Source organism: Penaeus vannamei, chromosome 3, assembly GCF_042767895.1.
Source record: "Penaeus vannamei isolate JL-2024 chromosome 3, ASM4276789v1, whole genome shotgun sequence".
In the NCBI taxonomy this organism is placed as follows: domain Eukaryota; kingdom Metazoa; phylum Arthropoda; class Malacostraca; order Decapoda; family Penaeidae; genus Penaeus; species Penaeus vannamei.
Window position 1 is genome coordinate 44,007,521 of NC_091551.1, and position 25,940 is coordinate 44,033,460.

The window sequence follows — 25,940 nt, forward strand, 5'->3', positions numbered from 1 at the left end:
GCATTCGTTATTTTCTCTCGTGGGGTAAGTAAAAATTGGGAGAGGTTGTGAATTTTGGTATTTTGGGTGATAATTTATATTCATTGTTTATATGTGTTTGATTGTGAATCGAGTTTGGTGATTTTATATTAAATATTGTTCTAAAATTTCTTAATATCGTATCCCCAGTAACTATGAATGAGAGAGAACGTTTAAATAGGGTAAACTAAATTAAACAATAAACCTTTTATTTGTTTATACCTTATTAATTTTTTGCCATATAGACCAGGTAACGATGAACTCTGATATCAGCTAAAACTATGGTTTGATTGTTTTCCCATTTGATTATCATCAAAGCTTTCGTATGCCCTACACATCAATACTGTAATGTGGCAATTGTATGAGATATGTTGATGCACATAACGTACAGTTACATTTGTCATGATTATCAACGCGTTCACATCTGTCTTTGTTATCATTATTATCTTTACCGTTATTACTATTGCTATCATCATTACTGCCATTATTAATATCATTATCATCATCATTGCAAGTATTCTCATTCTCATTATAATCATTATGGTTATCACCATTACTATGAATATCATATTTCATATAATTACTATTATTACCATATTTCATATCATTACTATAATTATCATATTTTACATCATTAATATCATTATCATATTTTACATCATTAATATCATTATCATATTTTACATAATCAATATTATCATATCTTATATCATTATTATATCAATAGTATCATCTACATCACAATTTTTTATTCGTTTATTCGCACATTACGCCTGCTATACTATATTACATATGAGTTCCAGTGGCTTCGTTTTACTGTGAAAAATTATCGTTACGCTTTAACTCACGTTCATGTGAATGCGAAGTTGAAGTCGCCGCTTTTTTCTGATGCAAAATGAGGTGATAATTGACAGCATGAATATTAAGAAATAACACACATACACACACAGACACAAACACACACACACAGACACAGAAACACACACACACACACACACACACACACACGCACACACACACACACACACACACACACACACACACACACACACACACACACACACACACACACACACACACACACATATATATATATGTGTGTGTGTGTGTGTGTGTGTGTGTATGTCATGGCATTAATGACTAAATACCTTGGTTAAAGGCATTTACTTCTATGCTCGCTAGGAGGACGAATACATTGTCGTTGTGAAAGTAGGTGTTGGTAGCAGGCAGAGCATTGCCGACAGCTGATCAGAAACGACAGTCAGAATTGAGTGGATAAAGCAGGGTCACAAAGGCTATTTTTACCTCTGCTTTCCATTCTAGTGAGTGTTTGGTGTATGTGGTGACTTCCATTGCGAATTCTTTTCTCCTTACAACTATTTATTATTGCAAATATAGATATTTTAACTTTCATATTCCGATAAATTGTAAACTATATTCATTATAGAAATATACTTCGACTGTGTAAACGCATTAAGAATTGATTTTGTACCGTGTATAGTCATATATTACAAGGCGTTAAATTGTGAGGTTTGGCTTGTACGTGTGAAACCTTTTAGCAACAAATCACTTGACAAAATATCAAGTGAACACGGGTATTTATTTTGGCGTTTGGTTTATTTTCATATCAGTATTATTATTCTTTTAATTAATTCTTTTAATTTTTAATTAATTTTTAATTAATTCTTTTAATTAATTTAATACGTGTGAAACCTTTTAGCAACAAATCGCTTGAAGAAATATCAAGTGAATACGGGTATTTATTTTGGCGTTTGGTTAATTTCATTTCAGTATTATTTTTTTTTTTTTATTTCCTAGCCTATGTATAATTTTCTTTCCTTCAGTAAATGATTGACTTGTGTACATTGTACACTTATTCACTTCACACATCTACCACTTATCACAATGATTAACTACTGCATTGTTGGTTTCGACCGAGGATGATTCTGCACACACACACACACACACACGCACACACACACACACACACACACACACACACACACACGCACGCACGCACACACACACATACACACACACACACACGCACGCACACACACACACACACACACACGCACACACACACACACAGGTAATTTAGACAAAGAAGAACGGAAAAAGACAATTTATTCGAACAGAAGCAGAAACACACGAGCACCTCTGACTGAAAACGCAACCTTTTCATAAGATGTGGAAAGGTATGGATGAGAACGAATATCTTCCCAATACAAGAGATGTATTTGACCGGTTTCGAATACTTCGTCAGGAATACACTCGAAACCGGTCAAAAACATCTCTTCTACTGTGAAGATATTCGTTCTCATTCTCATACCTTTCCACATTTATCAACATGACTACGGTTCACTCGTCATAGGACCTCCTCCAGACGTCGGAAAATCTGGTCGCAGTATTCCCGAGCAAGGTCTTCGCTCAGGAACCTCGTGGAGAAGTCGAGGCAGTGCGTGAGACGACCCTTGAAGGTGTGGAAGACGTGGGAGTAGGAGAGGTCGGCCTCGTGCAGCGACACCGACCTCGTGATGTGCGTCGCCTCGATGTCCCCCGATCCTTGGCTCAGGAAGGGGGTGACATCGCCCATGTTCGAGGTGAAGTAATCCGCTTGGGCTTCGATATTTTCCTCTTTGTCTTCACTTCGGTCTTCTCTCTCCTCGGTCTTGGCTCGAGGCGTGAGCTGCCGAAGAGCGACGTCCTCTAGGGCTTTCCCCGCCTCGAGGTTGGACTTGAGATTCTGGTGGAGTCTTCGAGCGTAATCCCAGAATCCATCACACGCGTTCCTGGGGGTTTCGACGTGGAGGTAAGTCGGCGCTATGTGGCAGCCGAGAGTCCGGGTCGTGTCTCCAGGCCAGTAACGGCGGAGGTTCGTGGTGTGGGCGCTGCAGATCGTGTATGAGTCTTGAATCACGCCCCTCCTCGTGAGCAAGTCGACGAGTGCCACGTTTGCCAGAGCTGTGAAGGCCGAGTGAACCGTCTGGCTCTCTGCGCGACATTTGTTGACGAATTTATCGGTGGTGGCAACGTCGAGGTGGCGGATGACCTGTGCTGACCTATCTTCTGTGCCCTCTGGTGCCTGGTAGAGACGCCGAAGAAGTCTAGGATGAGAGCATTTCGATTTAGCTTCCCTAAATAGTGTTTCTCTATATTCGTGGTCTGTCTCGATCCTTAATTTCTTAGCCTGTACGAGTTTCTCCGTTTCCTCCGCGGACACGAGCTCTCCGATCTGCTCCTCGTCGCTGATTGGCTGTCCACTGATGACGTCACCAAGCAGCTTCACGAGGCATCCGCACACCTTCATCGTCGTAACGCCGTCCACGATCCCATGATGATATCCTAAAAACAAATGCGAAACGAAAGGAGGGCTAGAATTCGAATCTAAACCTCCATCGGGGTGTTCAACTCCACGCAGGAGCCTCGCACACCACAGAGGGCCGGCGGTCGAATTATATTTGTACGTTCGCAGATGCTCCATCGTCGATTGCACGTCACCGGTACTCACGACCTGGGAAAGAAATAAAGGGTGGCTTATCTTAATGGGGTGTGGCTGATGAAACGCTCTATCGGGTCGGCACTCTAGAAGATGGCCCCATTATAAACAAACTAGATTTATTAAAAAGTGAGATAAGAGTTTTTTTCAATTATACACATATATATCTGTATAGATTTCTGTATGTATGTATGTGTGTGCGTCTGGAATATGTACTAAGACAATAGAAATATTTACTTCAAAATCAACATCACTGGAAGACCTATAACGAAGCCACATTTCACCGTCTCGAACACCGAAACACAACCGTAGATTTGGCACCCTCCTGTTTATAAATACAAATTATTAGAATTTTAAACTATTATAGGCACTAGAAAATGCTCTAGACAAAGATATAAGAATAATAAATACGTATTCAAATCCTCTTGATTAACGAATCGATAAATATTACCAATGAAGGTGTTGAAGTGCAGTTCGAACATGTCCCTCTTGGAGACGAACGGACGAGTTGAGAATGACGTGGTAACAGATGAGCAACGTCCCTTTTTGGTGCGCAGTTTCGAACATCATCTCCATGGGCGTGGCTGCACGTAACCAAGCTCCGCCCACGTCTTCCATCTTCCTGTATTCTTCTCTGATTTGTATTTATTTGTAGAGGACGAATGTATGGCCTGAAACACACATGGTAGAGCGGGGATTAGTAAAATATGAAAGGTTTGGGGGTAGTGCGGTTAAGTGAATTGCATTGTATCTGTGACTGGGGAAGGGATAGGGACATTGTTCAAGGAAAACAGAGGTTGCTGTTGGAGAAGCAGGAGGACAAGAAAGAATTAGAAAGGGGAACTGGGGAAGGCAGTGAAGTATCAGGAAGAAAGGAGGGGTCTGGAGAAGGTCACTGTTGTGATAGAGGGGATTCGTGTGGGTGTCCAGGAAGGAGTGGTTAAGAGGGTGGGGTACGTTGGGAGCGGGTAGGAGGAAGGGGGGGGGGGTGGAAGGAACTTGAGGAGGAGGAGGATGCGTACTGCAAATACTTTAAATGTAGAAGCAGTAGGAACAAAGGGATGTGGGGGGGGGGGGCGAATAAGGGAGCGGAGTGTTCCCTTGGGTCATCTTTAGGAAGTTCTGGATGTCTTCAAGGGTTTCTGTAGGGGAGTTGGGTGAAGAAGTCTGGGAAACAAAGGTTCTCTTGTGAGGAGAAGATAGATATCTGAAGAGCAAAAGAAGAGGAAGGTGTAGACGAGGATGAAGGAGAGGGTAGAGTGGAACATTTAGGTTGCCTGGTGCGACAATTTAAGTAAAGAGGGGTAGGTATCTGGGAAGTGATAGTGATTGGGGTATCTGGATTTAGACTGGAAAACAAATTTGATTGGGGATAGGGTGAGTAGAGACAGGGTGGTTTAGGGTAGAGGGAAGAGATACTGGGAGAGTTACAAAAACATCATGTGAAGGTGGTGGGGGAGCAGAACGAAGGACTATTTTGGAATAAGTTGAGAGAGAAAAACCTCGTCGTCGTGTTTCCTGTCTGGCCTTATGTAGTGAGGCCTAGTTTGAATCTGAGGACTGCTACCTCACATTCGAGCTTATAGGCTGAGCAGCTCCTATAGAGTACATAATGGGTCTCCACAATTGGCACATGTACGTGGCTGAGCAGGGCAATTTGAACGGTCATGACCAGGTTGGAGGGCAGCGGGCTGTGGAGCGACTGTTTGGCTTGTGGGGTGGGCTAGGTCTGTGGGGTGGGATGGGGGGCAATAAGGATGAAGAGTAGTAATAAGGGAAGAAGGGGTAAACATTGAAGATGACTGTGCAGTAGGGGATTATGAGGAGAATGTTGGGAGAGAGGAAAGGGTGCTTTCTGGAGGTTGACTAATAACTTGGACGGGAATTTTGGAATGGGTAGAGCGGTCAGTAAGCGTCGAGGAGGGGATATTAGCATCAGTGGTCGGAGCCGTGGTCAAAGGAGGGGCAGGAATCGGAAAACCAAAATCAAAGTTAGATAGGCTGGTTGATGAAGGGGCAAGCCTAAATCCCCCTATTGAGGGTAAAGAATCTTCATTACTGGCCATGGTGAGCCTGAATGAAATGAGGAAAAGAAACGGGGTCCTCATATGGAGTAAGAGTTAGCCAATCAACCAAGGGCATACCGTGCCCATGGCTCCCGGGGGCCGTTCATGACTGACACAAAGCCAGCCCTTCATCCTTTCAGCACGGCTCTCACACCTCAGGGATAGATGAAGGGGATGAAGAAGATACGGAAGGGGAAAGGAGAAAAAAAAGACCAAGCAAAATTAGTGGAGGCGAGGGCAGGAGGCACAAGATAAGGGTGATGCCGCACATTAGGCCTCAATCTCCGCCTCCTAAGCCCTCCCACAACAACGAGAAAGGTATTGTAAGCGTCCTCTCAGTAACTGCCACCTGTACACCACTTGGAGTAAGAATTACTATGGCAAATTTCTATGACATTCCCTAAGTAATACACCATACAAGTCTGCAATACCATACGCATAGCACAGTTCACTACTATAACATCTTGTATTTATGGCGAACGAATAGCTGGGCATAATTCATACGTTTACATACATTATGAGGAAGGTATTAAACTAAGGGTAATATCACATTATCTATACAGTATGGATAGACATAGCTTTTATGAATTAAGTCGTTAAATCGTTCACAGAAAAAGGGATAGTTCACAACTTTCTCAATATGAAACTTACCTCACTAGACCAATATTCACCAAAGGATGGGACGACGTGGTAGCAACAGCGGTGAGGGAGTGAATATGACGGCCTGGCAACTCATAAGGCCTGCGTGACTTACATGTTAATTGTCTCTGACTCTCTTCCTCTTTATCTCTTTCCTCTTTCATCCATGCTCTGTCTTATTCTTTTTCTCGATATCTGTGACTGTTTGACTTTCTCTCTGTGTCTGTCTGGCTTTCTCTCTACCTGTTTATATCTGCTTGTCTGTCTCTCTCTCTCTCTCTCTCTCTCTCTCAGTCTCTGTCTCTCTCTCTCTCTCTTTCTTTCTCTCCCTCTCTCTCTCTCTTTCCCTCTCTTCTCCTTTTACTTTTAAGTACAAGAAGAACCCAAGTAATTAAGAATACACAAAACTTTTGCACACAAACATATACGGGTCTGTCTTTTGGTTCAAAGGATGATTAAAACACCATTTTCCGTCGATAACTTTGTATATAAAAAGATCAATAGTAAATACAACAATAACATAGACGAACACACTGGCAATACATTTGTTCTTTTAGCATCTTATCGTATGCAGTTTCAGAACGACTTGTATTAATATAGATAAGAAAAGGTAATCCTTAGGTTTATCAAAACGAAGACATTTTGATTATGGACGAACGATAAAAATACGTGAAAATAAATAACACCAAACAACAAAGACCACAAGAATTTTACAAAATGTCAGAGATGTGGAAATATGAAAATTAAATGCAAAAAAAGAAGAAAAAAAAATGACCAGATTATGTCACTGACAAAATTCGAAAATGTGACTCTTCTGCCATTTGTTCTTCTAAGTTCCTCCTTTCTCTCCTTTATCTTCTAGTTTCTTCTCCCTTCCGTCACGAAGAATATAAGACGTGCTTGATTTGCATAATGATTGCAAGAGTTGCAGCCCAGGAATAGAAGACTTTGCAGGAGCATCTTGTAGGTAGAAGCAGTTTTGCGTATCAGGTTTCAACCCCAGTGAATATCATCTCTGTAAGAAAGAATAAAGATAATAAAGATAATGATAACCATAATAAAAAAATAAAAATGAATGTTCCAGACTTTTGAAAGGAAAGGAATAAATGCACTAGCTTTAGTCATCACCAAAAAAAAAACAAAAAAACTTTTGCCACACATACACACACACACTCATACGTATGCATCTATACATTCTTTCCTCGGAGAATACAAACTAAAACGAATACAAACGCACAACTACAACACCTTTCAAACCAGAACTTTCACAACCTTACGCATACATACTTTTCAACACATCACTAAGAATAACCCAGAATACCCAGTCTCCCTCACCTGTTCACTTCACTATACACTTAACCTCCTTACACACACATACCTTTTCACACATCACAAACAACAACAATAATAACACACAATCTTACCTGTTCACTTCAGTATACGCTTCACCTCCTGTGTTATGGGGGTGTTGATGGCGATGTGGAAGACGAAGATGACGATCCCCTGCATGGAATTCAGGAAGGTAAAGATGCCCGCCATGATGTAGGTTTCTGAAGGAGAGAGAGAGAGAAGGAATAAATTATTGTAACTCACAACCCATCGGCAACACCCCCCCCACCCCCACCCCCCGGGTACGGTTTGTACGCTCGTGATAATGATGAAAATGTTGGATGATTCCTTTCTCGAAACATACTGGCAAATTCTACGAGTCCAAACAGTGCTACCAACCGTCGATAAAGTAGAAAAATCCCGCCATCCAGGTTAAGCAGAGAATAAACACAACAGCCAAGGAACTGCAGACTTTCTTCATGGGGGAAACTGCCTTTTTCTTCTGGCTGTTGCTGCTACGGCTGCTGGTGCTGTTATTGCTGTTGTTTTTGCTGCTGTTGCTCTTGGTGATGTTGTTGTTGCTGTTGGTATGACTGTTGGCGATGAGTGCGTTTTCCCGCCAAGCGACTTGCATTGTCATGAAGTAGGCAACGGCATTTATCTGATGGAAAATGAAATGATAAAAAAAAAGATAATTAGATATCATCCGCGAACTTCTTATGAAATGAATGAATGAAATGGTAAATAACAAAAGGTTTGGCATTGTCTGCGAACTCCATTTTTATGTGGAATTTGTCTGTTTCCCTTTTTTTAACTTTCATTTTCTTTCTAGCTTTAGTATTAATACATCTCTACTTACTGATTTAATGTTAACGCCTTTGTACATTACATCTTTCCTGATTCACTTAAGAAATATCTATTATTTATTATTATCATTTATTATCATCATCCTTATTTTTTTCCTTTTTTGCGAATGTATTGTTCTGTTATGCAAAAACAGCATTGTGAACCACACACAGTTAGGAAGTAGGAACAGCTATAACATTTGAAGGATAAAATTTGGTGAATACCCTCACGTTTTCTTGTTTAAAGCAGACTGTATAAAAATAAAGATGTAGATTCAAAAGATTTTAAGGTGGACAAGTAAGCACAGAATCCCTTGAAACCTTGTAAATTATTTCAGCATTTATCAGAAAATGCAGTCATCAACTATGAAGCTTGAGGTAATAAAGACCACAAATTTGCTTTGATAATGCAAATCTTTATAACTATAGATTAATACTTACCAACATGATTATAGCAAGAGGCCCGGCGAAGGTCCAAAGAACACCATAGGGAGACAACCAGCACCTGTAAATAACATTCCATTCCTTAGATCTATCTCTCTATTTAACAAAAATAGCTATTTTACTCAACTCCATTTTTTCACTTTCACTAGTCTACCATTAATATTTTTTCCCATTTTCTATACTTAGCGACACTGTAACGTTTTCTATGACACTCACGCTTTCCGGGTCGCATAACCTTCGGCGTGTGTGAATGCGAGGGTTAGGGACACGTACGAGAAGGGAGCCAAGTAACCCACGCACATGTAATATTTCAGCGGAGATCTTTCGGTATTCCGCACCTGCAAAAAGATGATATTTCACTTGTAATACGAAAATGGTATATCAGAAAAAAAATCTGTCCATCTATCTAATGATAATAATAATAAAAAAAAAAAAACACTAAGATAAATTGGAACGCGATTATTCAGACAGGGAAACTGAAATGGACAATTTTACCGACCAAAGAGTTGTCTGGTTTGACCCAAAAGGCCTTTTGTAACATAGTAAGGGGGATGGGGGACTGGTCGTCCTAGTCTGCTGTGTAACCCTCTCCCCCCTTATTAAGTTTATTCACAGGTTCTACTTTTTGCTCTTTGTTGGTTTTATCATTTATTTCACAGCCTCCTAATTATAACGAAGCTGAAGCACATACGGAAATCTTCGAAACCAGAGTTACGTTTTCACAACTCGAAAAGGGTAGACAATGGAACAAAAATTGTATATTCCACCAAAACAGCCTTTTCTTTCAGCCCTTCAGGACCCTGATTCTCACCTTAACGAAGGTCATATATATGTGGAAATGATAATGATAATAGTCAGCAAAATTTGCTTCCTATTAAGTTTATTCAGACATCTTACCTTTATCTTTTTTGCAATATCAGTCTCTCTGACACAGCTGAAATACACACGAAAATCCTCGAAAAAAGACGGAAATTTCACGAAAAGACGAAAAACAATGGAAACAAAACTAACACACTCCCGCCAAGACAGCATTTCCCTCCATCCAAAACTACCCTCCGCCTCCCTCCTCCTCCTATAAATGTGAAAAGCCCCGATGGCACTCCACGTGGCCCTCCACCTCCCTCCTCACCTTCACGAAAGTCCTATACATATGAAAGGCCCCGATGGCACTCCACGTGACCCTCCACCTTCTTCTCACCTTAACGAAAGTCCTATACATGTGAAAGGCCCCGACGGCACTCCACGTGACCCTCCACCTCCCTCCTCCTCACCTTCACGAAAGTCCTATACATGTGACCCTCCGCCTCCCTCTTCCTCACCTTCACGAAAGTCCTATACATATGAAAGGCCCGGATGGCACTCCACGTGACCCTCCACCTCCCTCCACCTCACCTTAACGAAAGTCCTATACACGTGACCCTCCGCCTCCCTCTTCCTCACCTTAACGAAAGTCCTATACATATGAAAGGCCCGGATGGCACTCCACGTGACCCTCCACCTCCCTCCACCTCACCTTAACGAAAGTCCTATACACGTGACCCTCCGCCTTCCTCTTCCTCACCTTAACGAAAGTCCTATACACGTGACCCTCCACCTCCCTCCACCTCACCTTAACGAAAGTCCTATACACGTGACCCTCCGCCTCCCTCCACCTCACCTTAACGAAAGTCCTATACACGTGAAAGGCCCCGACGGCACTCCACGTGACCCTCCACCTCCCTCCACCTCACCTTAACGAAAGTCCTATACACGTAACCCTCCGCCTTCCTCTTCCTCACCTTAACGACAGTCCTATACACGTGACCCTCCACCTCCCTCCACCTCACCTTAACGAAAGTCCTATACACGTGACCCTCCGCCTCCCTCCACCTCACCTTAACAAAAGTCCTATACACGTGAAAGGCCCCGACGGCACTCCACGTGACCCTCCACCTCCCTCCACCTCACCTTAACGAAAGTCCTATACACGTGACCCTCCGCCTCCCTCCACCTCACCTTAACGAAAGTCCTATACATATGAAAAGCCCCGATGGCACTCCACGTGACCCTCCACCTCCCTCCACCTCACCTTAACGAAAGTCCTATACACGTGACCCTCCACCTCCCTCCACCTCACCTTAACGAAAGTCCTATACACGTGACCCTCCGCCTTCCTCTTCCTCACCTTAACGAAAGTCCTATACACGTGACCCTCCACCTCCCTCCACCTCACCTTAACGAAAGTCCTATACACGTGACCCTCCGCCTCCCTCCACCTCACCTTAACAAAAGTCCTATACACGTGAAAGGCCCCGACGGCACTCCACGTGACCCTCCACCTCCCTCCACCTCACCTTAACGAAAGTCCTATACACGTGACCCTCCGCCTCCCTCCACCTCACCTTAACGAAAGTCCTATACATATGAAAAGCCCCGATGGCACTCCACGTGACCCTCCACCTCCCTCCCTCCTCCTCACCTTCACGAAAGTCCTATACACGTGACCCTCCGCCTTCCTCTTCCTCACCTTAACGAAAGTCCTATACACGTGAAACGGGTGGGTCACGTGGAGTGCCATTGGGGCGATGGCACTCCACGTAACCCTCCGCCTCCCTCCTCTTTCTCACCTTAACGAAAGTCCTATACATGTGAAAGGCCCCGACGGCACTCCACGTGACCCTCCACCTCCCTCCACCTCACCTTAACGAAAGTCCTATACACGTGACCCTCCGCCTCCCTCTTCCTCACCTTAACGAAAGTCCTATACATATGAAAGGCCCGGATGGCACTCCACGTGACCCTCCACCTCCCTCCACCTCACCTTAACGAAAGTCCTATACACGTGACCCTCCGCCTCCCTCCACCTCACCTTAACGAAAGTCCTATACATATGAAAAGCCCCGATGGCACTCCACGTGACCCTCCACCTCCCTCCACCTCACCTTAACGAAAGTCCTATACACGTGACCCTCCGCCTTCCTCTTCCTCACCTTAACGAAAGTCCTATACACGTGAAACGGGTGGGTCACGTGGAGTGCCATTGGGGCGATGGCACTCCACGTAACCCTCCGCCTCCCTCCTCTTTCTCACCTTAACGAAAGTCCTATACATGTGAAAGGCCCCGACGGCACTCCACGTGACCCTCCACCTCCCTCCACCTCACCTTAACGAAAGTCCTATACACGTGACCCTCCGCCTCCCTCCACCTCACCTTAACGAAAGTCCTATACATATGAAAAGCCCCGATGGCACTCCACGTGACCCTCCACCTCCCTCCACCTCACCTTAACGAAAGTCCTATACACGTGACCCTCCGCCTCCCTCCACCTCACCTTAACAAAAGTCCTATACACGTGAAAGGCCCCGACGGCACTCCACGTGACCCTCCACCTCCCTCCACCTCACCTTAACGAAAGTCCTATACACGTGACCCTCCGCCTCCCTCCACCTCACCTTAACGAAAGTCCTATACATATGAAAAGCCCCGACGGCACTCCACGTGACCCTCCACCTCCCTCCACCTCACCTTAACGAAAGTCCTATACACGTGACCCTCCGCCTTCCTCTTCCTCACCTTAACGAAAGTCCTATACACGTGAAACGGGTGGGTCACGTGGAGTGCCATTGGGGCGATGGCACTCCACGTAACCCTCCGCCTCCCTCCTCTTTCTCACCTTAACGAAAGTCCTATACATGTGAAAGGCCCCGACGGCACTCCACGTGACCCTCCACCTCCCTCCACCTCACCTTAACGAAAGTCCTATACACGTGACCCTCCGCCTCCCTCCACCTCACCTTAACGAAAGTCCTATACATATGAAAAGCCCCGATGGCACTCCACGTGACCCTCCACCTCCCTCCACCTCACCTTAACGAAAGTCCTATACACGTGACCCTCCGCCTCCCTCCACCTCACCTTAACGAAAGTCCTATACATATGAAAAGCCCCGATGGCACTCCACGTGACCCTCCACCTCCCTCCACCTCACCTTAACGAAAGTCCTATACACGTGACCCTCCGCCTCCCTCTTCCTCACCTTAACGAAAGTCCTATACATATGAAAGGCCCGGATGGCACTCCACGTGACCCTCCACCTCCCTCCACCTCACCTTAACGAAAGTCCTATACACGTGACCCTCCGCCTTCCTCTTCCTCACCTTAACGAAAGTCCTATACACGTGAAACGGGTGGGTCACGTGGAGTGCCATTGGGGCGATGGCACTCCACGTAACCCTCCGCCTCCCTCCTCTTTCTCACCTTAACGAAAGTCCTATACATGTGAAAGGCCCCGACGGCACTCCACGTGACCCTCCACCTCCTCCTCACCTTAACAAAAGTCCTATACACGTGAAAGGCCCCGACGGCACTCCACGTGACCCTCCACCTCCCTCCCTCCTCCTCACCTTCACGAAAGTCCTATACACGTGACCCTCCGCCTCCCTCTTCCTCACCTTAACGAAAGTCCTATACACGTGAAACGGGTTGGTCACGTGGAGTGCCACCGGGGCGATGGCACTCCACGTGACCCTCCACTTCCCTCCTCCTCACCTTCACGAAAGTCCTATACATGTGGAAGGCCCCGACGGCACTCCACGTGAAGGTCGCCAAGAAGAAGTAGTGGAGGAGCGCCGCCACCGTCTTGCAAGCGACCGTGTCCTCAGTCGCGTCCAGCCCCCCCAGGAGCACCAGTTCCGCGAGCATGAGACTCCCGCAGAGGTTGGCGTGGACTAAGGAGCTCGTCTTCTCCCTCAGGTCCTTGAAGATGAGGAAGCAGAGGACGCAGAGGGCGAGGCTCACCACCGTCACCACGCAGCCGATGATGATGATGCACTGGAGCACGTAGTACATCACCTGGGGGAGAGGGTGGGGGGGAGGGGGAGATGCATTCTTATTCGTAAATTTTGTTTATATCTATATCTATCTATCTTTATACACACACACACACACACACACACACACACACACACACACACACACACACACACACACACACACACACACACACACACATATATATATATATATATATATATATATATATATATACACATAAATATATATATATATATATATATATATATATATATATATATATATATATATATATATATATATATATATATATGGGGAAACAGTCATCTGCATTAAGTTATATGCCTATTATCAATAGAAAAATTAACAAAGAAAGTAACAATAATCACATTACTAATGATAACAATGACAATAATAATAATAACGTGATACTAACTTGCCAAAGTAACATAATAACGACGAACAACATACTGAAAACATCAATAACAAACAACCACAAACCAACATCCAAGCCCCCTCACATCAGTATCATCCACGAGTCCGTTGATGTCCATAACCACTGCGAGGTTGGTCAGGTGATCGCAGCGACAGACAGACACGAATTCGTTAGTCTCCACCAGCCGGCAGCCGTCCTTCGCCCACCTGTGTGACCGGATGTCCCACCACACGCAGGTAGGAGGTCCCAGGAGGAAGATGTCCCCGGTGTAGATGTGTTGGAGGCGGACTTCAACGTATTCGTCGAATGCTGGAGGGGTGAGGGGGGAGGGAAGAGAAGGGATGGGGTGAGATGGGGGTTAAGGAAGCGGGGGGGTTGATAATGGGGGTACGGTGGGGGGTGGGGAGAGGGAAGGGTTGGGGGTGGAGGGGAGGGGAGGGTATGTTTGGGGAGGGATGGGGTGGTGTTGATGAGGTGGGGAGGGCGAGGAGGGAGGGATGGGTGTTGTTGAGGCGGGGAGGGGAGGGAAGGGGAGATGGGTTGGTGAATGTTTGGGTAAGTTTTATTTTTTTTTTATTATGTATCTTGCTTATCTCTCTCTCTCCCTATCTTTATTTTTTATCTTTCTATATATCTGTATCTATCTATATATATACACACATATGTCTCTATCTATCTATATGTATGTCTCTATCTCTATATATATCTGCCTCTATCTATATCTATATGCTTCTATCTATATGTATATGTCTGTCTCTATCTATCTATTTTCTATATATCAGTATCTATCTATCTATGGATCTGTTTTTCTATCCATCAATCTGTCTTTCTATCCATCTACCTATCTATCTATCTATCTATCGATCGATCTCTCTATCTCAATTTCTGTAACTCACCGGCATGCCAGGTCGAAACCCCGCCCACTTTGGCACCAATGACGGCACTGTTGACCTGATCTCGAGCTGGAAGGTCACGCTTGTGTTTTGCAATGCGCGGGTCACTGGAAAAAGAATAAAAATGTTAAGAAGTATATACTTCACGTTCAAAGATATGTTAAAAAATGTTAAGAAATATATACTTCACGTTCAAAGATATGTTTAGAAATATATAATTTATGTTCAAGGATATGTTAAGAAATATATACTTCATGTTCAAAAACATGTTGAGAAATATATACTTTATGTTCTTAAATATGCTAGGAAATATACACTACATGTTCAAAAACATGTTAAGAAATATATAATTTAAGTTCAAAAATATGTTAAGAAATATTATACTTCATGTTCAAAATTATGTTTAAAAATAGCATTTAGAAAGGCAAAAATATGTGAACCAAATATCATCAGATTTCCTTGTAAGATACAAACACAATTTCCTATCTTTCTTTCTGGCACTCGCTCTATCACTCTTTCGCTATCTCTCCTTTTCTCTCCCTCTTCCTTTTCTGCCTACTTCTTTCTCTGTCTCGCTCTTACTCTCGCTCTCTCTCTCTCTTTGTGTGTCTCTCTCTCTCTCTTCTTCTCTCGCTCTCCCACTTCCTCCTTCCTATCCTCCCTCACTCCCACCCTCTCTTTTCCTCTCTCCTTCCCTCCCTCGCTCTAACCCTTCCTTCCTCCCTCTCTCCTTCTTTACATTTCCCCCTATGCACACAAACACTCACAAAAAACAAACATATAAAACACACACAAAACACACACACGCGCACAAACACTCACTGCCTTACACACACACTAACACTCACTACCTTACACAAACACACACACACACACACACACACACACACACACACACAATCACACACACACACACACACACACACACACACACACACACACACACACACACACACACACACTCACACACACTCACCACTGCCTTATACATACAATAAACACTCACTGCCTGACACACACACAAACAAACACACACACACTCACTGCCTCACACACACACACACACACACACACACAAAAAAAAAAAAAAAAAAAAAAAAAAAAAAAAAAAAAAAAACTCACTGCCTCCCCCTCCCCCCTCCCCACACACAAAACCTACCACGGCACGCTGTTGATGGTACAATGCAGCTCATTGTAGGCGACGAAGACCACCTTCACCTGATTCCTCGCGTCCAGGTGGTCCTCGTGGAAGCTCTTCGGGAGGCGAATCCAGGTGTCGTTATATAGAGGGTGGGTGAAGGTCCTTTGTTCTTGTCCGTAGTACCAGGGTGGTTGTCTTACCACGCGCGTCTCTGTTGGGTAGTTGGGGGTGGGGGTGGGGTGAGGGGGGGCAGGGTTTAAAGTTGTTGTTTTAATTGGTATTATTGGTATACGGATCTCTGTTTTTATATCTGTCTTATCATTATTAATCTGGTATTATTGGTACATGAATTTCTGCTTTTTTTATGTCTTATTATTATTATTAATCTGATATTATTGGTATATGGATCTGATTTTTATACATTATTATTATTATGCCTTCTTATTATTAATCTAGTATTACTGATATATGATTTTTTTTTTCATATCTGTCTTTATCTACTTATCTGTCTATCTTTCATTCCCTCTAGCTCGATCTATCTCTACTTATCTTTTTCGTTGTCTATATCTACGCCTTTCATCTATCTGTCTATGATTACACTGACTATATATATGGCTCTTTATGGCTCTACCTCCGTTTTCCTAAGTAATTTTAGGTGATTTTAGATGCTACAGAATTTCATGTTTTTCTTTTCAGTTTCATCGACCTTCTCTTACTCCTCTATTCTCCCTTCCTTCCTCCCTTTCCTTTATTTAGCTACCTACCTACCTGTCTATCTATGTATCTATCTATTTATCTATCTATCTATTTATCTATCTATGTACCTATCTATCTATCTTTTTATCTATCTCTATTTATCTATCTATCTATCTATCAATTTATTTATGTATCTATTTATCTATCTATATATTCATCTATCTATCTATCTATTTATCTATCTATTTGTCTATCTTTGTATGTATCTATTTATCTATCTATGTATCTATCTATCTATCAATCCATCTATCTATCTATTTATCTATCTATTTATCTATTTACCTATCTATCCATCTATCTATCAATCTATTTATCTATCTATCCACAACTACCTATTTCTCTATCAATCTATCTCTCTCCCTCTATCTATTTATCTACCTACCTACTATCCATCCATCTATCTATCCACTATCTATCTATCCTTCTCCCTCTCCTCTTCTCTTCCGAACACTCACGTAGACTGTTCAGCGAGAAGTCCGTGATGGAGGACTCCTGATAGGTAGCCAGCATGACGGCGCCGTGACAGAGACTATCCTGTAGGAGGCTAGAAGTCAGGACTCGATTTTCCTGCAGGAGGCCCCACCACAGCCCCGGGTACGTGAGCAGGGCGTCGGTGACCTCGAGGGACCCCTTCAGGTACCTCTGCGGGTTTGGTAAAAAAAAGGGGGCGTGGCGGTGAGATTAGGAATTTATGATAAGGGGGGGGTATGAAGTGAGGGAGGGATGATTTGTATGTTCCGATTGGACTCGTGGGTTTGGAAAAGTTGGAATGGGAATGCTTGGATTGGGGATACCTAGATTTGGAAAACATGAAATTAGGAATACCTGGAATTGAAAAAAAAACTTGAAATTGGAATACCCAGAATTGAAAAAAACTTAAAATTTGGAATACCTGGAATTAAAAAACAAAGCTTGAAATTGGAATACCCGGGATTGAAAAAAAATAAATTGGAATTTCTCAGCTGTCAAGATAACATAAATGTATTTGGTATAATCTATCAACATCATCAACTGTACATAATTAATGTAAATAAAACCCATCCATGATAGTTAACATGCCTATTCCGATAATGAAACTTTCTTGCTTTGTTAGGTCGTTAGTGTCCACCTCTCTCTCTCTCTCTCTGCCTCTGTCTGTCTGTCTCTCTCTCTGCCTTTGTCTCTGTCTGTCTGTCTCTCTCTCTTTTTCTCTCCCTCTCTCTTTGTTTCTCTGTCTCTCTTTCTTTCTCTGTCTCTCCTTTTCTCTCCCTCTCTCTTTGTCTCTCTGTATCTCTTTCTCTCTCTGTCTGTCTCTCTTTTTCTCTCCCTTTCTCTCTCTGCTTCTGTCTCTCTCTCTCCCTCTTTTTCTCTCTCCCCTCTCTCTCTCTTTCTCTATGTCCCTCCATCTCTCTATCTCTCTCCCTTTCCCTCCCTCTCTCCCTCTCCCTCTCCCCCATATCCAAACACGACCCCCTCTTCACCTTCGCCAGATCCAGCGCCTCGCTCTGCACGCTCGTACTCAGCAGGTCGTTCTCGTGCTTCTCCCTCAGGTGACCCAGGAGATTCCCTAAGGTCAAGAGGTCACCAGAACCCAGGGTGACGTCACGGAGGCTCGCGGCGATGGTGGTGATGACGTCAGCGGCAGAGGTGGTTTCGTCGTAGAGGGAGTCTTCCCACGCTCCGACACGGACCGCGCGGCACTGCCTGGAGGAAAGGAGGGAGGGATGGAGGAGTTAGTTGAGGGAGGGATGGAGTTGATTGAGGGAGTTAATTGAGGGAGTTGATCGAGGGGGAGGGGGGGAGGGAGTCCATGATGGGTTTATGTAGTGTAATGTTGGGAGGATACTTTTTTATGCTTATTTTATCTATTGGTTAATTAATTTATTTATCATCATTATTATCATTATTACTATAATTATTATTATTATTATCAATATCATTATTATTATTATTAGTTATAGTAGTATTATCATCATCATTGTTATTCTTATTATTATTCTTATTATCATTATTTTTTTTGGGGGGTGGGGCGTGATTACGACTTAAAAAGCAACGTTGTTTAAGATGAATATATAATCACGAATCTAAAAAAAAAATCTGATTGGTTGAAATGAAATCGAACACCAGGAAAGCTCCCTTGATAAACAAATACAGAAATCTCAAAAACGAACCAACAAAAAATCAAATAAACATATAACTGACCATCTATATCCCCCTTGCCCCCTCCCCCTCTCAAAAATAAAATGAATAAATAAATAAATAAATAAATAAACATACTCTCTCTCTCTCTTTTCTCATTCTCTCTCTCTTCTTCTCTCGCTCTCCCACTTGCTCCTTCCTATCCTCCCACAATTTTCCATCTTATACGTAACCCCACACAAAACCACCCAACCCCACACCCTCTCCCTCACACTTACCCGAGCACAGGTGTCTTCTCCCACGCCCCGTCCACCCCACAGGTCCAGGTGGCGGTCCCGTTCATCCCAGGTGGACAGGTGATGACCAGAGGAACACCTGGACTCGTCTCCTTCAGCCACCAGGTGTAGGGGAGGTCCTCGTCGGGGAAAAGGCGTTCTCCGCGGGGACAGTTCCTGCCTGTTCAAGGGTGATATTGTTATTGTTATTATTTTTTTTGTTTTTTTATTTTTTAAGTTGGTATTGTTATTGTTATGTTTTTCATTTTTTGCCTTTCTTATATATGATTATTGTTCTCATTTTTTTTTTGCCTTTGTTACATTTGATATTCCTTGCTTTGTTTTGGTTCCTGTTTTTTGTTGTTGTTGTTCAAGGTTGGTTGTTATTGTTATTATCATTATTACTATTTATATATTCTTTGCCTTTCTTGCATTTGATATTTCAAGCTTTGTTTCTGCTTTGTTTTGTTCAAGGTTGATTGTTATTGTTATTTGTTCTTATTTTTACACATTGCATTTTTTCTATCTTCCTTTCTATCTCTCTTTTTATTATTATTTTTTGTATTTGCCTTTCTTTCATTTGATATTTCTAGCTTTGTCTCTTACATTTGATATCTCTAGTTTTGTTTTTTAGGTGTATTGAATTATTATTATCCTTGTTATTTTTTTGTGTGTATTTGGTTTCTTTTTTATTTGATTTCAGGTTTTTCTCTCCTTTTTTGGTAAGCGTCCTTTCCTATATCTTACATTGGTTATGGGTATATTATTTTTACCTATAATGCTATTTTATTCACTCTTTTTCCTACTTTTCTTAAAATCAGATATATTTCAGATTCGTTTTTTTGGATATTTTAGATACCCTATTTAGATTTCTTTATTATCATGATTTTAACATTTGTTTTATCTTTTTTCGTACATGGGAAACTAATCTTTGGGATCTCATTATGTAATTTCATATTCATCTTTATCATGTCAGGGGTTTTATCATATAATCCGTTGGTAAAACTACTATACATGCACAGAATGTAACACAAAACTCACATTCACAATGAAATACACATAAAAAAAGACTTGCACACATACTAAGTTAGTGCAGCATGGAAAACGATATTTTTTCCTGTATCAAAATATCTATGAAGTAGTATGAAATATATACTATATTATAGATTGCTTTCCATGTATCCAAACACTTGTAAAGTATACTATAAATCATAAATCATGTTATAAGTTATTTTCCCTGTATTAAAAACACCTATAAAGTATACTATGAACTATGAATCATATCGTAAATAATTTTCCATGTATCAAAACACCTATAAAGTATACTACCAATTATATTATAAATTATCTTCCCTGCATCAAAACAGCTATAAAATATACTGTAAATTATGAATTAAATCGTAAATAATTTTCCATGTATCAAAGTGTACTATGAAATATAAATCTTATCATAAATTGCTTTCCAAGGGTCCAAACACCTATAAATTATACTATAAATTATAAATCATATCGTAAATCATTTTCCATGTATCAAAACACCTATAAAGTATACTACAAATTATATTATAAATTATAGTCTTTGTACCAAAACAACTATAAAATATACTATAAATTATATTATTAATTATCTTCCCTGTATCAAAACATCTAAAAATGATATGATTTTTGTCACCAAATACCTGTATATTCGTGTGGCAGTGAGTCGACCAGTCTTGCAGTGTTGATTCTGTGGCGACTGCAAGGGGCCGAGTTATGCTCTGGGAAGAATCAAAGTTAGTGTGTTAATGTCTATCCTATCTTTGGTTTATATATATAATTATTTGTTTCAGGTCTTGTTTTTTGTCAATAGGATACTATTTATTTTTCGTTTTTCTTTTCTCTCCTTCTCCATCACCCCCCTCCCTCTCCTCCTCCCCTTCCCCTTCCTCCTCCTCTCCTTTCTCCTCCTATCCTTTCTCCTCCTCCTCCACCACCTCCCTCCTCCTCCACCACCTCCCTCCTCCTCCACCTCATCCCCCTTCCCCACCACTTCCCTTCATATCTCCCTCCCTTCCTCTCTCCCTCCCTCCCTCTTCCCCTTTCTCCATCCACTTCCTCATCCCCCTCCACCACCACCCTCCCTCCCTCCCTCATCCTAAGCATCCTAAACCATGTTCTTTTTTCACTCACCTTTGTAAATGTTTAATAATTCTTCGTCGTCTATACTTTGAGCATAATCGAAAGCTGTCAACCCTGAGGATTTAAAAAATCTTATTAGAATACCTATTCACATTATCGTACCCTAAATATTAATTTCCAATTTGAAATCAGGTATACAAAGATCTGAATAAGTTTTAAGGTAGACGATACTGATTAAAATATGTTTAGGCATGTCCCTATTTAAATTTAAAATCTAGACATAAGCGCAAATGAATAAAATATAGATGAAAAAGATTGACTATGAAATAATTATAATTCCTTTTCATTGTGAACTTCAATACATGCAAAAAAAAAAAAGATAAAACATTAGGTAATATTGATTTCCATTTCTATTCCACAGATAGATCGAAGCAGTCATAAGGAGACTAAGGACTCTCACCATTATAGCCTATTTATTCTCTTTCTGTTTATCTTTGAATGCAAAAGACATTTATAAACATACAGGGAAACTAAATGGCTTTCCTCCTCATCAATGTTTTTATAAGTCCTTATCTATTTTTCAAATTCTAAATGACCAATAGAGTCACATGAATACTAAAGAACCCTCAACCTCATTACTATCTTATTCACTCCCTATTTATTTTCAAATGCACAAAAAGACCGATAAAGTCATAGGAAAACGACAGGAACCTCACCCTTATTATCCGTCAATCTCAGGTCGGGGCAGTAAGACAACAAGAGCCAAACCAGATCGTTAAAATGCCGTATGGTCGCCAGCTGGGTCGGCGTGCTTCCTTGGGGTGGAAAATTAAGATAAGGTGTCGTAGTAAATGCTTTTTTATGAATGGGTCTGAAATTATGAATGAATTAAGGTGTCATTGTAAATGCTTTTTTATGAATGGGTTTGAAATCATGAATGAAATAAGGTGTCGTAGTAAATGCTTTTTTATGAATGGGTCTGAAATTATGAATGGAATAAGGTGTCACTGTAAATGCTTTCTTATGAATGAGTTTGAAATCATGAATGAAATAAATGCTTTTTATGAATGGTTTTGAAATTATGAATGAAATAAGGTGTCGTAGTAAATGCTTTCTTTATGAATGGGATTGAGATTATGAATGAATTAAGGTGTCGTAGTAAATGTTTTTTTTATGATTGGGTCAGAAATTATGAAAAAAATAAGTCGTCGTAATAAATGCTTTTTTATGATTGGGTCTGAAATTATGAATGAAATAAGATGTAGTAAATGCATTTTTTTATGAATGGGTCTGAAATTATGAATGAAATAAGATGTAGTAAATGCATTTTTTTATGATTGGGTCTGAAATTATGAATGAAATAAGATGTAGTAAATGCATTTTTTTTATGAATGGGTCGGAAATTATGAATGAAATAAGATGTAGTAAATGTATTTTTTTTATGAATGGGTCGGAAATTATGAAAGAAATAAGATGTCATAGTAAATGCTATTTAATGACTGGGTCTGAAATTATGCATGGAATAAGGTGTCGCAGTAAATGTTTTTTTTATGAATGGGTCTGAAATTATGAATGAAATAAGGTGAATGGTTTTGAAATTGGGAATGAAAAGTGTTGTTAATGTTTTTTTTTAAATTGAGTTGAAGTTCTGAATGTGAAAAATGATACCCCCCCCAAAAAAAAAAAAAAATAAAAATATATATATATATATATACATATATATATATATATATATATATATATATATATATATATATATATATATATATATATATATATAATACTGATATACAGAAAGAAAATTATATAGAAAAATAGACAGCTGTATAGACAGATAAATGAATACAGATATAAAGATAGATGAATATAGATAGATAGGTAGATTGGTAGACAGATAGAAAGATAGGTAGGTAGACAAATGAATAGATAAACAGATAGGAATACGTATACATAGACGAAGAGATAGATAGACAGACAGACATAAAGATAGAGAGACAGACAGATAAATAGACACAAAGATAGACAGATAGATAGATAGACATAAAGATAGAGAGACAAAGTGACAGAAAGAGCAGCAGATAGATAGATAGAAGTACATATAAATAAATAATAAAATAGATTAAAAAAAACAACTTGCAAAGGGCACTCACCATACTTATCATTGGCATCAATGTTGGCACCAGCGATCAACAGGCTCTGTGCCTCTCTCTTCTGGCCGCTCCACACTGCCAGGTGGAGAGGCGTGCGTTCTGGGGAGGGAAGAGGAGGGAAGTTGAGAGAGGGAGAGGGGGTGGGGAAGGGTGGGAGGGATGGAGGAAGAGTGGGAGAGGGTGGGAGGGCTGGGGAGAGAAGAGGAGGGAAGATGAGAGAGGGAGAGGGTGTGGGGGAAGAATTGGGAGAGGGGAGAGGTGGAGAGGGGTGGAGGGCTTTGGGGAGGGAAGAGGAGGGAGGATTGAGAGAGGGAGAGGGGGTGAGGAAGGTGGTGGAAGGGTGGGAGGAGGGTGGGAGGGCTGGGAAGGCTGGGGAGAGAAGAGGAGGGAAGCTTGAGAGAGGGAGGGGTGGGGAAGGGTGGGATGGGATGCAGAGGAAGAATGGGAGGAGGGTGAAAAGGCTGGGGAGAAAGGAGGGAAGATGAGAAAGGGAGAGGGTGGGGGAAAATTGGGAGAGGGGGAGAGGGGGGAGAGGGTGGGAGGGCTGGGGAGGGGATAAAGGAGGATAAATATTATTTTTTAAGTCAGAGGGAGAGACATGGGTGGGGAAGAGGTGGAATGGGTGGGAGAGGGTTTTATATATACTCGTGGGAAATAACAAGGGAAACATGGGAGGTCGAAGTTTATAAAGGGAGCTTTATTTAGGGGTGGGGATTTCTGGGAGGGATATATAAAAGAGATGGGAAAGGGTGGGAGGGCTGGGGGTATAAAAAAGGAGGGAAGATTTAAAAGGGATCATATTTTATGGGGTGGGGGAAGGGTGGGAGAGGGGGGAGATGGGAGAGGGTGGGGAGGGCCTGGGAGGGAAGAGGAGGGAAGTTGAGAGAGGGAGAAGGGGTGGGGAAGGGTGGGAAGGCTGGGGAGGGAAGAGGAGGGAAGTTAAGAGAGGGAGAGGGGGTGGGGAAGGGTGGAAGGGTAGGTGGGGGAGGGGGAGGGGGAGGGAGGGGAGGGAGGAGAGGGGGGGGAAAGGGTGGGAGAGTGGTGGGGAGGCTGGGGTGGGAGAGTTGAGAGGGGGGAGGGGGTGGAGAAGGGTGGGGGAGAGGTGTTGGGGAAGGGGTGGGGGAGAGGTGTTGGGGAAAAGGGGGGGGGGGAGGGTGGGGAGGGCTGGGGGAGGGAGAGATGGGGTGGGGGAGAGGTGTTGGGGAAGGGTGGGAGAGGGTGGGAGGGCTGGGAGGGAGGGAGATGGGGGGGGGGGGGAAGGAGGTAGGAGGGCGGGCTGGTTCTGGGGGGAGGGAAGAGAGGAGGGAGGACTGAGAGAAGGGAGGGAATTGGGGAAGAGGTGAGAGAGGGTGGGAGGGCTGGGAGGAGGAGATGAAATGGGGGTGGGGAGTGAGGAGGGTGGGGAAGATGTGGGGGAGGGTGGAAGGGTGAGAGGAAAAAGAGGAAGGGGGTGAGAGTGGATGGTGAGTGGAAGGGAGGGAGGGAACGGGAGAGGGAAGGAATGAGGGTTGGGATAAGGATATAGAGGGAAGATGTAGGAGGAGTGAGTGAGGGAGAGCCGGTGAGAGGTAGCGAGGGATAAGGAGAAGGAGAGAGGGAGAAGGGATAGGAGGATATACAGAGGAGCATTAAGTGGAGGAGAGCGGATGATGGATAGGTGGATAGATGGGAGATTAAGACGAGAGGAGGAAATGAGGGAGAGGGATAATGAGAGACGAAGAAAGATGAGACACGTAGAAAAAAAAATGAATGATAAAAAAGAGAGAACGAGAGTGAGAAAGTAAGAAGACACGAGACACAGCCAGGAAAGAAATCACGACAGAACAAATGAAATAAAACATATCCATCAAATAAAATATATCCATAACATCGTACCCACCCGCCCAACCCCATCAAAACACCTACCACAACCACCACAACAACAACTCTCCCACGCGTAATGGCAACCATCCTTCACTACTGTTGCAACCAATAAAAATACCACAACAACCACCTCCCATCTCACCATTGACATCAGTGTTGTCTAGAGTAGCTTGGGCCTTCAAAAGTGTTGTCAGGATTGCCAGCTGTCCGTTGTAGGCAGCAATGTGTAGCGGTGTCCTCTCTGTAACGTGGGTATTGTAACGAAAGATGAAATATATCTGTATTCAATGCGTCTATCCACATTCTATGGATCTGTATTCTTAATGAAATGTATTCTACACGTCTTAAATGTATTTTACACGTCTTAAATGTATTCTACACGTCTGAAATGCACTCTACACATCTTAAATGTATTCTACACGTCTGTATCTTTGTGTTTATACCATTACTGTGATCCATTTAGAAATGTGTTCGTGTATTTTTGCCATTTTTTGAATTTCATGCAATGTAACATAATAATAATAAAAAAAAAAAAACATGGAAAAAAGCAAGCAAGAA

At 42.3% G+C, this 25,940-nt stretch overlaps 2 protein-coding genes across 3 annotated transcripts in view; both read right to left on the reverse strand.

Moving 5' to 3' along the window:
* Positions 1-2,129: 2,129 nt before the first annotated feature.
* LOC113808382 (uncharacterized) lies at positions 2,130-6,363 on the reverse strand. Its single transcript, XM_027359794.2, has 4 exons — positions 6,235-6,363; positions 3,969-4,188; positions 3,755-3,842; positions 2,130-3,532 (listed from the first exon to the last, which is right to left on the reverse strand). The coding sequence occupies exons 2-4, from the start codon at positions 4,133-4,135 to the stop codon at positions 2,387-2,389; spliced, it is 1,401 nt and encodes a 466-aa protein (XP_027215595.2). The 5' UTR covers positions 4,136-4,188; positions 6,235-6,363; the 3' UTR covers positions 2,130-2,386.
* A 331-nt stretch (positions 6,364-6,694) lies between these two features.
* Positions 6,695-25,940, reverse strand: part of LOC113808391 (adhesion G protein-coupled receptor L2) — a 51,844-nt gene continuing 32,598 nt past the window's right edge. Inside the window, exons 5-21 of one of the 2 annotated variants that reach the window (XM_070113271.1) lie at positions 25,525-25,623; positions 23,520-23,618; positions 22,086-22,184; positions 21,421-21,483; positions 20,931-21,008; positions 19,255-19,432; positions 18,319-18,541; positions 17,314-17,500; positions 16,121-16,313; positions 14,965-15,068; positions 14,154-14,377; positions 13,369-13,671; positions 9,057-9,178; positions 8,838-8,901; positions 7,951-8,212; positions 7,647-7,772; positions 6,695-7,237 (exon numbers count right to left, since the gene is read on the reverse strand). In XM_070113271.1, the coding sequence (XP_069969372.1) occupies positions 7,651-7,772; positions 7,951-8,212; positions 8,838-8,901; positions 9,057-9,178; positions 13,369-13,671; positions 14,154-14,377; positions 14,965-15,068; positions 16,121-16,313; positions 17,314-17,500; positions 18,319-18,541; positions 19,255-19,432; positions 20,931-21,008; positions 21,421-21,483; positions 22,086-22,184; positions 23,520-23,618; positions 25,525-25,623 (2,420 nt within the window). In that variant the 3' untranslated portion in view covers positions 6,695-7,237; positions 7,647-7,650. The remainder of the gene's footprint in view (positions 7,238-7,646; positions 7,773-7,950; positions 8,213-8,837; positions 8,902-9,056; positions 9,179-13,368; positions 13,672-14,153; positions 14,378-14,964; positions 15,069-16,120; positions 16,314-17,313; positions 17,501-18,318; positions 18,542-19,254; positions 19,433-20,930; positions 21,009-21,420; positions 21,484-22,085; positions 22,185-23,519; positions 23,619-25,524; positions 25,624-25,940) is intronic. The other variant, XM_070113280.1, reaches the window with a different exon arrangement.